The 15,070-nt window shown below is 39.8% G+C and overlaps 2 protein-coding genes across 2 annotated transcripts; both read right to left on the bottom strand.

The window, feature by feature from the left end:
- Positions 1-335: 335 nt before the first annotated feature.
- LOC142399909 (fetuin-B) lies at positions 336-6,025 on the bottom strand. The gene is made up of 7 exons (XM_075484468.1): positions 5,828-6,025; positions 4,582-4,695; positions 2,945-3,023; positions 2,605-2,771; positions 2,082-2,195; positions 810-944; positions 336-587 (listed from the first exon to the last, which is right to left on the bottom strand). The coding sequence occupies exons 1-7, from the start codon at positions 6,023-6,025 to the stop codon at positions 336-338; spliced, it is 1,059 nt and encodes a 352-aa protein (XP_075340583.1).
- A 3,511-nt stretch (positions 6,026-9,536) lies between these two features.
- Positions 9,537-14,300, bottom strand: fetub (fetuin B). Its single transcript, XM_075484553.1, has 7 exons — positions 14,082-14,300; positions 12,943-13,056; positions 12,624-12,711; positions 11,355-11,521; positions 10,863-10,970; positions 10,479-10,565; positions 9,537-10,280 (listed from the first exon to the last, which is right to left on the bottom strand). The coding sequence occupies exons 1-7, from the start codon at positions 14,289-14,291 to the stop codon at positions 9,537-9,539; spliced, it is 1,518 nt and encodes a 505-aa protein (XP_075340668.1). The 5' UTR covers positions 14,292-14,300.
- Between the last annotated feature and the right edge of the window lie 770 nt (positions 14,301-15,070).

Raw genomic sequence — 15,070 nt, 5'->3', positions numbered from 1 at the left:
CAGGTATTTAACACTTACTTCTCATAAGTTCTTCACACAACCTCACTTAAAAACAGCACCTTCAAATCCATTTAAAGTGTAAAAAGTAAAAGTTCCATATGTGTTTGACCAATTAAAGCACCAATTCGCTAAATGATCGATATGATCTAGGGAAAACATATGCAACCTGAGCTGAGAAAAACACTTTAATCAAACAATTAATGTAATCTGAGTACTTACGAGAATGATTGCTGGTATAAGTTACTATTCTATAACTTTTTAGTTATGATTTTTTGCCTTTCTTAAGTGATCATAACATGTGAGAAGGTTGCAGCTTGAGTCAATTATCAGAAAACTCAGAGCTTGAGTCTTTCTAGACCCAGGTTGTGTCTTCGGGGGCCGGGGCAGGAGCTGGCTAACGGGGCAGATCTGGGAGATGCAGCCTGATCCACCACGGTACCAAAGAGGCCCCTTGGCTTGGATTCAGTGACGGTTGGTGTGATTGAATGCATGTGTTCATGCGGGTGCAGGTGAGTGTGATTGTGGTGCTGAAGCCCAGTGTGCCCACTGTCTGCTTTTGCATGGGCCTGCTCCTCCAAAGTGGCAGCCTGAAGAGAAACAACAAACAGAAAGAGACAGCTTCACTTACTCATTAAAATGATTCTGATCTGAGATAAACTAAATGAATATGATGATGATGAGTGTCAACTTTGACCCTGACTGAATTGGATGGTACTTTTCGTGACCAACAGAGTCACTGTCGCTTTATGCACAATTTAATGAATCGTCTGGATCTTCTTATTGTTTATCACAGCAACTAAAGTAAGTACCTGAGGTTCAAAGATCTCACACTTCACTTCGACAGGTTTCTGATTCAGAAAGGAGCTATCCTTTTTTCCGACAGGGTTTCTGATTTCATACTGGTCCTCGTGAGCCATGTGGGAGCCCAAACAGAAACCCCTATGCTGAGAGAGGAGACATCAGAGCAATAGTTAAGCCTGGATGTACAGTTCAGACTGGGTGTTAACATACATTCATACTGGACATAAATGCCTTTTAATTATTTCTTTTTACTGGGGACAGAATATTTCATTTTTGGTTTTCTCATCAACACCATCACATGGTCAAGTTTACACATTCACCCCCTAAAATGAGCTTTGGTTGGATTTGAACCACTATGCTTCCCAGACTTGACCCTGAAAGGTCTGATTTTTCCATTCAACAAACAGCTTTGATGTGCGATTGGGGTCATCATGCCGTTGGAGCATCCAAGTTTCAGTTGTCAAGAAGATGACTTTAAGTTGTGTTGAGGAATTCTGAGGAAGTCTTTCTTCTTCATTTTCTTCAGCATTTTCTGAGCAATCTACTGCAAGCAAACAGCCCCAGAGCACAGTGGGTGCAGTGTTCTTGGGAGTGAATGTTTTATCTCTACTCCTCCAAACATAGCTGTCATTCTTTTTGCCAGAAAACTCAATATTTGGCTCCTCTGACCAGATGTTTTTTATTTGTTCATATAGTCAGCTATTTTTTTTTTGTAGACTCTGGTAATGTAACACTTGCTTGGAAGTAGACAAAGTGTGTTTATTCAGAGTATTACTTCAGACAAAACAAGAATATATTTTGATAATGGTTTTTAGATTAATGCTGCCCTGATAGTGATGTTTCAAATGTTTGGATTGATCAATTCAGACCAATTTCCTCTGAGCTGTGAATGACGCTTTAGGTCTTCTTCTTGACAAAGTGGCAGTACTTCTAACAACTTCTTCTACACATAGCTGCTTTTAACCTGTACAAATCCACAATCTACTTCCTCTGATCTGTGCTGAGCTCCTTTGCCTTCCTCACTGTACTGTGTGTTGGTCAGTCCAATGAATGCCATCAAACAAACACTTTTAATGCTGAAACGGTGAATACCTAATCACAAAAAGTAAGTATAAATATATAGAACATATTTGTAGAAATATAGTTTCTTTAGTTTAACATTCAGCAGTCAGAAATTAGGGGATCACAACTTGCTTGTGGCTGCAGCGAGCTCTGTTTGAAGAATTTAAGATTAGTAGTTTCTCAAACGATGTTAATACATATGTTCATGTGTTACTCACAGCAAACTGACAATCCATAGGTGGGCAACTGCTCAGTTCACTGGCATCTGTTTTCTTTGAACACACCGTCTCCAGGATAGTGAACTCCACAAAGTAGGATGGACCAACCACCCACTGACATTCACAAAATTATAAAGGAAACACATGTGTGAGTATGTTCTACGCAATGTGAGCTACACTTTTGCCGAAATGAAGATTCTTTATAAAATGTTACGGATTTCTGAAATCATATGTCTTTAACTAATAATCATCAGATACAATGTCCAGACTCATTTCCAATGCTTCCTAAAGTAAAAATGCTATGAAAGTGTAGTGACAAGAGAACATTTGATTGCAGCTTCATGAGGACACAAGGCTGGCAGGACGGACCCAAACATCCAAACTTCTATTATGATCTGTCCAACAACAGGAAGATGCCATTAGCACTAATTTGAACTAGTCAAATGAATAGTTCACATTCTGTCTGCTTCTTCATCTTGTCTCATTCCAGTTAATTTTTTTGATTTAGCGTAGTTTTAGTTACCTGTGAACTGGCTTTTGTAATGTTCTCCAGAGTGAAGTAGTTGGCCAGGTGACTCTCTTCGTTAAACCTTTGCAGAGAGAGATTGACTGTCTCCTTGATGACGGGCTCATCCAAGTTTTCAGCCGTGGGACAGTCTGGGCACACGTCCACCACCGCAGTAGCAGGAACTATAAAGACATGGATCAAGAGTGTCCAAAGTCAAAGGAAAGTGGCAGAGTCAAACACTTACAACACAGTGGCAGGAAGGCTAATCAAAGTCAATTTTCTTTTAGCAGCTTTTGATGCTGGGAGATACTGATCAGCCACCACATTCCCAGTTTATCACAACATTTTGATCTACCTTCACGCAGTGCACAGGTGTAGTTTTTCAGTTTGACTGGAGAGTCAGCGTAGGCGGATACCTGACACTCTCCATACACCTGAAGGACACAAACACAACAATGCACTCATATGTACAGAAATGTTAGCAAATAACAAGATAAGTACACAAAAAACAGTGATGGGAATAACATATCATATTTTTATTTCTCATCACTTCAAATGGACTGTCTGACCATTTTAAAGCAATACATTTACATCATACTTAGAGCTACAAATTATACTGAAAAAAATTCCCCTGCAAAAATAACTCAACTCAACTCAACTCAAACTTTATTTATAGAGCACATTTAAAAAACAACCGAGGTTGACCAAAGTGCTGTACAGGATAAAAGCTGCATTAAAGGTAAAAGTGAATAATGCAACCGTTCCAAGCAGTTAAAATCAATCGACTAAAACACAGTGCAATAAAATAGAATAAGATAAGTTCAAATAAAATACTTTAAAATAAATAAAATAAAGATATAAAACAAATTAAGGTTATCAGCCAAGAGTCTACTTAAATATGATTAAAAGCCAGGGAGAAAAAGTGTGTTTTTAAGGAGGATTTAAAAGCCTCAAAAGATCCTACAGATCGAATGTGCCAGGGAAGGTTATTCCAGAGCCGAGGGGCCGCTGCCACAAAGGCTCGGTCATCTTTGGTTTTGAGTTTTGTTTTGGGGGGGACCAGTAGGAGCTGATTCGAGGATCTCAGTGATCTGGCGGGAGAGTGGATATGGAGGAGCTCGGCCAAATATTGAGGGGCTAAGCCATTAAGAGCTTTAAAAACAAACAATAAAATTTTAAAAATCTATTCTAAAAGCAACTGGGAGCCAATGCAGCGAAGCTAAGACCAGGGATATGTGGTCACGCTTGCGTTTACCAGTGAGGAGGCGGGCAAAAATAAGTAAAAAAACAACAAATACAAGACGTTTTTGCTTAAAAAATCTGCCAATGGAACTACTGAAAATCGGCTTGTCAATATTTCTTGAAATAAAATGTGATATTTAGGACTTTTGAGTCAAAAGTGAACTTGAAATTAGCTTAAAAACTTCAAATGAAAAAAAAGCTTGTTTCATGTGAAATATGACTCAAAACAAGATGTTTTCAAGACTTTTTCACTTAACAAGATATTCAAGATGTACTGTATTAAAACAAGTCCCTATATCTGGCTGAAATGGTACTTGTTAGGCAATTGCGTCTTATATCAAGTGCAATGAGATACTCAATGAGACAAATATACTTGGTAAGATATAGATTTTTTCCAGTGTACAGAGCTTTCCTTCAGTGCTTACTAGTAACTGATATATATGCACCTTTATTTATTATTCCAAGTACTTTGAATATTCGAACTGGACTGTGTTATGTCTTCTCATTTAATATGAATTAAAGACAAAAAGACCAAACATTTTTGGGGGGCACCAGTAGCCTTTATTAAACAGAGAGTAGACAGGAAAAGGAACAGATAGAAAGCAGGGGAAGACATGCAGGCCAGGCCTCAAACACAGGCCAGCTGAGTCATGGAACCACAGCCGCTGTACATGGACTCAACCAGTTCAGCTATGCAGCACCCTGGCACTTGTTTTGTTGAGTGAAGATGCAACAGGACTTGGTACTCACAGGAAGACCTCCGATATCTCTGACTTCACATTGTTTCCATGGTTTCCTGCTGGTGATGTGGCATTTGGTCTCCATGACGTCGATTGTCAGTTGGTAATGTGATCCAAATTTCTCCTGGACACATACAGAAGGAATATTGTGATTTCACACTTAAATGAGCAGCAATCTTTGCATATCTTTCCTTTTTTGCAAACGAGGTTGTCGGTCCATTCACTATTTTCACCCTCTGTTGATGCAGGATGGTGTAAAACCCTCTCTGTTTATGTCAAGCAGGAAGAACTCCTGACCTGATATCAGACAGAATTGTCAATATGTTGAACTCTATTTCTTGGTTCATTAGTCCACTTTATAGACCGATTCCAAGTGCAGAAAAGCAGGCAAGCAAGCAAGCTGGGACTGAAAAATTAAGTCAGTTTGGAGATGCAAAAAAGCTGCAGCTCCTTGATTGGGCATGAGAGGCTGGGTGAAAAAACCAATCAGTTAAATGATTAGTTTAGCTCAGGAATCTTCCCAACTGAGTGAAATGACCCAAGAGTACATGATTAAAGAAAGTAATCTTTATCATTTCTAATATGATGTATATGAGATAACATAACTTAAGGTAACTTTGTGATTAAAATTGGTTTAGACAACGTATTTACGGCACAGTTTATTGAAGCGTTGCCGTTTCAGTGCTGCAGATCGCAGCTTCGGGGGCCGAAGTCTCATTGCAGCGTGGTTGTCTTTTCCCTCAAGAGTTTTTCTACAACCTTTCCGTAATCTCATGACATTTTCAATTGATGTCAAGGGAAAGAGCTTAGGAAGAGACAATAGTAGGTCCTTTTTTTGACCATTCAACCAGATCAAGTTTCTAACAGCAGAAATAAGCATGCTACTGTACACATGAAAAAGATAGCCTAAATTGCCATTCATGACAACTGTGCAGAAGCTTAACTTTTAATTCTTAGAAGCCTTGAAATCATGTATTATTTGGGGGTGGCTGCTTTGATTGAAAGGTGTGTGTTGTGGCTGCTGTCCAACTGATGTGTGTTTTGTCCTTGTATGTTTTTTACTCATTGTACCCTGCACGTCATCTTTGGTTCCACAAACCCAAAAAGCTGGCCAATAAATAACAAATTTGAGGCTTCAAAACAAATCCACAAACTAGAAGTATAGGTCTATGTCAATCTTTTACATCCATACTACGATGTTACTGCATGCAACACCGTGCATGTGTGTCCATATGTGTGTGAGTTTTCACCCTAACCTGTTCTGGAGTGTGAGAGAGATCATATAGTCTGTTGAGGCTCAGGATGTATCCATTTGTCCTGTCCTGGTTGATCTGCTCCAGTGCCTCTTCTGCCACTCTCACGGCATCAGGGCTGTTGCAGCCTGGTGGGTCGGGCCTGGCGATCCCCTCGTGCTGCAGCACAGCCAAACACAAGAGCAGCAGGTACACACTCATCCTTTATACAAGCACACAGACGAGCACTCAATAAAAACCCTGCTTTTATCCTCTGGGATTACTGAATTTATCCTGGTATACAATTCAACATTTAGACTAACGCATTCACTGGTCTGCAAATCTTTCTTTACAAGACCTGTAACCCCAGTTTTTGCAGAGAGTGTTTCAACAGGCAAAATGTGAGACAGATGCTGGACTTTCCCCTTTCTCCCAAACGATGAGCAAACAGCTGCTATCTGCTGCACTGTAGGTCAATGCCTGGTTCTGACTGGCTGAGGGGGTCATAGTACACTGGGGCACAGGGGAAATCAACTATCTCATTAAAAAACACTTAACAAGTATATGTAATTTTACCTCTGGGTTATGACCATGTAACTGTTAAGAATTTCTCAAGAAACTTTAAATAGTCTCATTGAAAGGAAGACCTAATCAAAAACTGAAAGGTTTGTATATTTAGCAGACCTGTTCCCAGCCAGGCCTCATGACTGTCCCAAAACAAGGCAGCCATGGCGAAAACAAGGTCTAAAATTTAGTCTCCTGCACCAGCCCACCTCTCTACTGTCCGTAGCTAAATATTCTTGGTAACCCAAGAACCAACTCCTAACACTGTTTGCGAATATTATTCAAAAAAGTTTTATGTGCTACCAGTGAGCATTTAGCTTAAAAGTACAGCAACAGCAGCAATTCTGCTTAAGATAAACCGTTCAAATAAGATGCCAAACAGAACTCTTTGGCCCAATCTCAATTCTTCGTCTTGCTGCTACCTATTCTTTTTTCCAGAGATAAACTACCACTTTTATTTTGGGGAAAAATAGTGGCCATCGTGCTTGTCAAATAGCCCCCAATAACACAACTGAAGGGCAACTAGAGGAAGGCGAAGTGGGAGTATGTACCTCTTTCAAACCAAAAGAAATTCTAGGTGCTCAAGCATAAATTAAACTACTAAAGCCTAATCTGCTCTGCTGTGGGCACCGGACGACGGGCGTGTGAAATTTGTTTAGTTTAGTTAATGTCAGTGTCTTGCTGATTGATTAAAGAAGTATGATTTGTGTATTGCCTGAGTTGAAATTGGATTATTTAATTAGCATTTATTGATTTAACTAATTTTGGTAATTTCACATTTTCTTTACACAAGTAATTGTCATAACTGTTTCTTCTGTTTATTTTCTGAATTGTCAATTTAGATGTTTTTTTTTTGGCAGCACATTTGGATTTATTTGAGTGCAACCCCACTTACCCCCATTCTCCGTCTCCAGTTGCTGATAGCCAAACGTAGTGATTCCCCTCATCCTGTTGGCTGTGTTCCCCCCTGGTTTTTGATTTCCCTTCACTGAGTGAGTCTGCCACATACATTTTTTTTCTCATCCCTCTTTGGACCCATTATTTCCCAACTTGTAAGTTTCAGCCCTGAATTAGTCCTTCCCCATTTCACCGTGTGCATCTTAGTTCTTACGGTTTTTAAACTAGGTTTTCTAATAAAATGAACCTTTTCTTTGAACTAGAACCACATCTCCTGATTCATGTAAACGAGCTGGTGTGCCTTGTGTTTGGTGTAACCACAGGGAATTGTTTCTCTGGGTGAAATTCTCAGGGTGGCGTTGTCGCTTCACCCATCTACTTTTCCTTAATCCTCGTATCTAGATTCACCCTCGGTTATTGCCACACATAGAAATCATCAGAGGTCATTATTTTTCCTTATCTTGCTGAAACACGGTGATTCTATGTTTTCCATTGGCTTATGTACAACCCTTACTTGGAACTTACAAAAATGATCATTAATGGGAAGCAAATGTTTTTGTTTTTACTTTTGCAACTAAACAGGATTGCAGCCAAGCCTAAAGATAAGAGATGTTTGCTCAGTGTCTGAAGCTGATTTCACATATAAAGTCCAAAAAGATAATGCTCACAGATTAGGTGTTACACTGTTGCTAGGTCTGGTGTGTGTAGAAGCTCTGGAAACCAGAAGCATTAGTTGTGTTTCTGCTTTCAGTTTTCAGGAGTTGGAAAATAATCTGCAACATATTTTGATAAATCCTTTTAGCTCTTAGAATATTCCACACATTATCAGTAACCGCTTTGACCAGATTCATGTGAATCTGGGGCTCTTTTCTCTGCAGCCAAATGTGTTTGTGATTTGTTTCTGCTCTGAGGTGGAAACTCAGATCAGTTGTATTTTCCTTCTGACACTTCAGCCATACTGAGGAGTATTAACGAACAACTTCTATGACAGTTTCAGTTGGAGACAAGACAACCCTATGAATTCAATGGAATTGTACCACTAGGTGGCCCTAAGAGCTTTGATAGGAGTAACTGGACTTCTTTTTCTTGATTCTGGAAGATATTTCACCAATCATACAAAGGGGTTCTTCTGTTTTGGGGTAGAAATAGTTGAAAGACCGTTCACACTCAGAATCACTGTCTCAGATGACTTGTTTGCCCACCAAAACATGTTTTGGTCACAAGATCCAACGTGTGAAAGGTTGGTGACACCTGGGACCACCTCCTCTGTTAAAGATGTTTTTCCTTTGACTCATCTCTAAAAACACTTATCTTCCATGTCCAAAATGTGTACTTTATTGTTCCCAAAGAGAGTCCCTTATCCTTGAGATTACAAAAACGAGCCTCCCTTTTCTTCCATTTGCCTTTCAGTTGCTAACTTAGTTTTCATGAATAAGTACTGTGAAATATTTTTGTTTCGTTTTGCATTCAGGGTCAGGGTCGCAGTGGAAAAAACGTTTTCGAGGTTTATTTTTATAATAAGTTTCTCTTTTTTTCTCCCCCCCGTTGATAAGTGCTCGATTAAATTAATTGAGCTTCTTTTCCTTTGTTTGTAGCAATACTTGTTCCAGCCACTACATTTGCCAGACAATAGGGACCGTGAAGTAAAGAAAGATTACAAACACTTGTCAGACCATGCTTTGGTCCATAGGAACCGCACTCATAGTGGCTCACTGTCAGTTATTTTCGAACTGTTCTTGGCCACAGAAATGCTGAATGTGTGTGGGACTTTTGGTCAGACAACCTGTAAGATACCTTCAGATTCAATTTGATTCTACTTAGATCACGGTGTAATGGTTCCCTGGGTCCAGACCTTTTATTATACACTTAAGTGTGCCAGATGTCATTTAAGGGCAGTGGTTCGGTAAGACATCATTTTGTGGCAGAGAATACTATCACAAAAACAAATGTAGAAACATGAGCCTCACTTTTTTTCATTTGCATTTTACAGGTTGCTTTTCCTAAATGACTGGTTTAGTCGTTTTATTTTATTATTCAGAAACAAAAAATGGCACAAACAGAGAAAATGGTTAGAAAATATAATCGTTTTTATGCACTCTGTCTTTATTGAATTGTTGAGAGACAAGAAATGTGTGTCTAAGAATGACCTGGGAAAGCAGTTAAACTGTATTACAATCAGTGTGGTGAATCCGGATGAATCAATTTCAACCAGTTTTCTTGGCTTGGCTTAAATCTGGGTCAATGGTTCAGTAACAGAGCCCAGTTTGCGTCCTCAGGATTGAAAACCAGCCCTGAACATGTTGTCCTCAGTGAAGAGTTTCTGCACCAGGGTATCTCCCACTGTTATGTGGGGACACTGGGCTGAAAGAAATTGTGGGAAGACCAGGATGGTGGGTTCAGTCGCTCCTGGAATCTGAGGGTCAGGCTTGAGGGGCAAGGTGACTCCACCAACAGGGTCGACAGGCGCGGGAAGCAGGGTCAGAATGGGTTTGTCCATGGGGGGAAAGATCCTCACCATGCCCTCTGGGTGGTCGTGGCCTCCAGTCTCGTGCTCATGTTCGTGGTGATGGTGGTGGTGCTCGTGCTCATGGAGGTGAGCGTGCTTATGGTCATGGTCCAGAGCGAGCTCGTGATCATGCTCATGGGTGTGCACGCCATCTGCATGCTTATAGTCGTGGTGGTGGTTGGGAGAGTCGCCGCTGTGGTCGTGTGCCTTAGCGTGATGAGCGTGCACATGATCGTGGCCATGTCCGTGGTCATGGGAGTGGTCATGAGCGTGCTTGTGGGTAGTGCCTGCAGCATGGTCATGTGTGTGGTGGTGGTCGCTGCCTTCGGCATGCTTGTGGGTAACGTCGTGATGAGAGTGGCTCTTGGTGTGGTCGTGCACATGGTCGTGTGTGTGCGACTGGTCTACAGCATGTGCACTGTCGTGATCATGGCTCCCTGTGTGTTTGTCGTCATGGCTGTGGTCGGTCTCCCCGCCCAGCAGGTGGAGTTTCTTCTCCCTCTCAGCAGCCTGAAACACACACACACACACAAACATAAAGGAGTTGTCTGGGACATTAAAATACTGCTAAATAATAGGATTCAATCTATTTTAACTGCACATACATAATGCAGAAACACACGTTTCTGTTTGTAATTTTTCTTTTTCATTTATTCTATAAAAAGTCATAAAAAGAAAATAAAAATGATCTATTATTATGAGTTTTACCTCAGGCTCATAGATCTCACACTCTACACTGATGTTCTCTTCATCAGTGGGAAGGTAGTAGAAGGATGCCTTACAGAAGCCCTTGTGCTGAGGAGGGAAGAACAAAATAAAAAACAATTAGGGGAGGAGAAAGTGGAGGAGTTTGATGGTTAAACGAACTGAATTTCATAAAAAAAAAACCTAGAACAGTAAAAATGCTAATCAAGAGCTAATCAGAACTTGAAGATGATTAATCAGTGGACTAAAGCACGAACCAACACGGGGGATTGAAATTACACATCTCTTTTAAGAAGAGATTGCAAATTCTGGTATTTAAAAGCCAGTCACTTTTATAAAAATAGGAAATAAAAAAAATAGCAAAAAGGACAATTTGTGATGACTCACAGCGAATTCACATGACATGAAGTCGCACTTATCAGTTGCCTCTGCGCTCCTGGTGCAGGTGGTCTCCTGGATGGTGTACTCCACATTGTAATACATCCTCATGGCCATCTGGACACACACACAGAGAGAGGCAAAATATGATATGATGTTTGATAAAAGAATGGGTGGAACACTATTTGATCAGGTAGTTGGTAGGAGAGCTGGAGATGTGTGAACACAAACTCCGACACACAAAGAAGCTCAAGCAAGTATTTATTCAAATCAGCAAAATTCTAAAGTTGATTACATCGTACAAATTTTAATTAACCACACAGAAGTGTAAATTTGTGCAGGAGCTTCTTTCTTGGATCTATCCCCAATTTTGTACCTAAATTAGGTGGATTGAGAACTTAAATGGTATTTCGTCATCTTCTGTTCTGTATTAGCCAGATGTCAAGAAGCATAGGAATATACAGTATGTAACATTTCTATGTGTTTTAGACTCCAACTTACCCCAGCACTGGCACGGCTGACGTTGAGCAGAGCAAAACGCTTGTTCAGCCCACTCTCCTTGTTGAACTTCTCCAGTGAAAGAGACACAGTCTTCTGAACCTCATTGTTGTCCGCACTGATGACAGTGGGACAGTCGGGACATATTTGGAATATCCTGGCTGAAGGAACTGAGCAAAAGGAAAGGTGGCTTTGAATGTGCACGTATCACATTATGTTGTGTTGTACTGCAAAAAACCTTTAATTACAAATTTAGTTGTTAGAAGTTGAACTTTTTTTTTAGTTCCAAACTAAAAGTCCAGCTGATTTAATCCACTCGATCAACTACATTTGCATAGAAGTAACAGCAAAGATAAAAAAAAAAGTAAGCCCCACCCCTCAATGCGACATGATTGGTTTAGGTTTGACATGAATAAAACCCTGATAGTTTCAGACATAGCCTTGATTTCTAGACTTTTATTGATATACTGCAGATCCAAGGTGGAACATTTCTTCCAAAAAGCCCATAAAAACCACCCAACAACAGTCATAATCCCATTTAATAATGAAGCTAATCTGAAGTGTGTTTCCATTGACGAGATTGAAGCGAATAAACTTGGCTGCTTATGTCACCAGAAGTTGGGGATATAGGTTACACTGCTAGTGGTTGTAATACAGTAGAAGAAGTAGTTGTTATAGCTGGAGACAAAGTTTGAGGAGAGTAAAAACAACATCTGGACATCAAAAAGAGTAAAATTTAGAAAAATCTTCTTCAGGAATTACTTTAATCTTTGGAAACGTTTGGAATATCATACCAGACACGATTATTTACAGTTACACTGCTAGTGGTTGTAATACAGTAGAAGAAGAAGTTGTTATAGCTGGAGACAAAGTTTGAGGAGAGTAAAAACAACAACTGGACATCAAAAAGATTAAAATTTAGAAAAATCTTCTTCAGGAATTACTTTAATCTTTGGGAACGTTTGGAATATCATACCAGACACGATTATTTACAGTTTCAGCTGGTAAATGACTTAATCTTAATCTTTTATCAGATTTGAGTTGTTTCCATTCCCTTAAAAGTGTTGTTTTTATTTTAAACAGGGAAAAACATCAGTGGATTTATTTTATTTTTATTTTCTAACATTTTCATTCAGCTTTTGTTATGCACACCTTCTAAAAATGGCAATGGTGACCCAGCTAATGTTAAACATTCTTAAATTCTTCTATATATATATATATATATATATATATATATATATATGTATATATATTACAAGCATTCTGTCATACCTGGTCTGATGGCACAGTCGTATTTGTAGAGACGCACCACTCTATTCACCTTATCGATGTAGATGGCAGCTTTACATACACCATACACCTAAAAAAACAAATACAATAAGGAGAACATCCAATATTTGTGCTACCTGTATACAAAAATAAATGTTATCAAATTAAATCTCAAGATTTATTTATAGTCTAGTGACACGCATGCAAAAAAGTTTTGGTTGCTTCAAATGATAAAATTTGAGTTACTAGTGTCAGAAAAACAATGTATGATCATCAGCTTCCACATGTGCTCATGGGAAAGTCTGTGAAATGGGGTTCTTACCGGAGAATCTGAGGTGGGACGAGCCTCACACATCTTCCAGTCCTTCTTGCTGAGAACACTGCAGTTAGTCTCTACAACATCAATACTCAGGTAATATACCACACCTGTCTCTGTCTGTGACACATGGACACACACAAACACACACACACATAAAAATATGAAAACCGAAAGAACACCCAGCATGTTCACACATTATAAATGAATGGAGAAATATTTAGAATCAACGACATCCAGAGTCCTAAAAGGTTCAAGTAGCAACTTCTTTTATGACAGCAGTTACGCTTCCACAAATCCTCTGAATGCTTCCAGATATCGCAGCTCAAACATCATTAGACAGTCCTTGGTGTCTGAAATTAACATTTACTTTTTTCTCTGCCCTTAGCTGACCATTCGGCAGGCTGAAACCTTATTTATAATCTTTGTATGTCACATTACAGCGGGTGTTCAAACAAAACCTGCAACAATCAGTGTGGTTCATAAATAAATAGTCCACTGAGAACTATTACTATAGAAGGATCATTATTTTGCTTATGATTTGGGGAGTTATTTGACTAACGATGCAAAATCACTACAATGAAACATTTATGGTTGGTTAGATGGTGTAAAAGGATCTCCAACAGACTTTTATAGACCCCTAAATCCTACGGGAAGAATTCAGTTTATCAAATCTGTGACCGCTCAAAGCTTGACTTAGTATTTTCAGTCACAGAGAAACAGATTTCGGTTTGAGGTTCAGGAAAACTTTTTGTTGGTTTACAATATACCATCAAATTTAATTAACAGTTGTTAAGTACACTGACTGTAATTATTAAATCTAAAATTACTTTTATTGTCTAATCTGTCATTTTTATCAGAGTGATTCTATGTTTTTTTTCTTCTATTTTCACATGCTTTAACAGTTTAAATGTCTGGTTTGTACCCCAAACTGAAAATATAAGCATGCAAACATCGAACCCTTAAGTTGTATCTTCCATTTTTCCTTTTCATTCTGTTTGATCAACAGAATAATTGGAGGTGTCGACTGCAGTCCAGAGCTATGGCGCTGTGCTGGAAAATGGGTTTCCACTCTGAAAGACCTAGTCCGACTTCCATAGGAAGCAATACTGCATCATTGTGGAGGGCTTGTTGGCTTGACTTACATGTTTTTTCAGGTGGACGTTGGAAAGACGGTGCTGGGTGAAGACGTAGCCATCCCGCCGATCCTGGTTGATCTTGGTGAGTGCCAGATGAGCAGCTTTCACTGCGTGTGGATCTTCGCATGACCCCGGTGTCATATCAAATTCCCCCAATGGTGCACCATGACTGTGCATGCACCCCAGCACCAGTATCAACAGGACATATGTCTTCATTGTAAAGACCTGGGCTTGACTCTTTAACACACCGTTACACACACACACACACACGCACAGCCTGGTAGGAGAGCTACCCAGAGGGCGAAATGAAGATCTTTTATATCCTGCTACTGCGTATACACACTCACTCTCTATGACACACATACACATCAATACTCAGGCACAAAATCCCTAACCCCTCCTGCGATCTCAGATAAATACGACCCTTGACCCCTTCCCAAAACACACGTTCCTCTCTAGGAATGTTGTATCTTATCTATCTGCCAGCCAATCAGCGACTGTATAGCCTTGCACAATGGAGTTTATCAGCCCCGCAGTCATACTCTCTTCTTTGGAATCAATAAGAATAATCAATGAGTTGGATGTCACTTGATCCACTCTTGGCACAGAGTTTACTTTAGTCAAGGACAAGACCTAATTCTAAAGTTTAAATAAAGCCTTAAAGGAGAAGTCGAGCAGTTTTGAGAATCAAAAAGTTTAAGATGACGGAAATGACCATTTTATGATTGTAAAATTGAAAATTTGACAAAATTTGTCCTCCGCTTTTAACCCACCCAGGTTGGCACCCGTTGACACATGCACATGCACAGGGTCACACACTCATAGAGACAGATGGCATGCACTGCAGCGCTGGGCAGCCGCTCACAGCGCCCGGGGAGGATTAGATATTGTAGAGTTTAATATGGTTGCTTAAGTTTCGGTAGAATTCTCTTTGCAGCCGAGTTGTTTGAAGCATCCCGTTCTATGACATCCCGTTGGCGCTTTTATTACGTGCC

The sequence above is a fragment of the Odontesthes bonariensis genome, chromosome 15 (assembly GCF_027942865.1).
Source record: "Odontesthes bonariensis isolate fOdoBon6 chromosome 15, fOdoBon6.hap1, whole genome shotgun sequence".
NCBI classification, from domain to species: domain Eukaryota; kingdom Metazoa; phylum Chordata; class Actinopteri; order Atheriniformes; family Atherinopsidae; genus Odontesthes; species Odontesthes bonariensis.
Note: the sequence above shows the minus strand (reverse complement) of the source record. Positions and strands in the feature narration are given on the sequence as shown.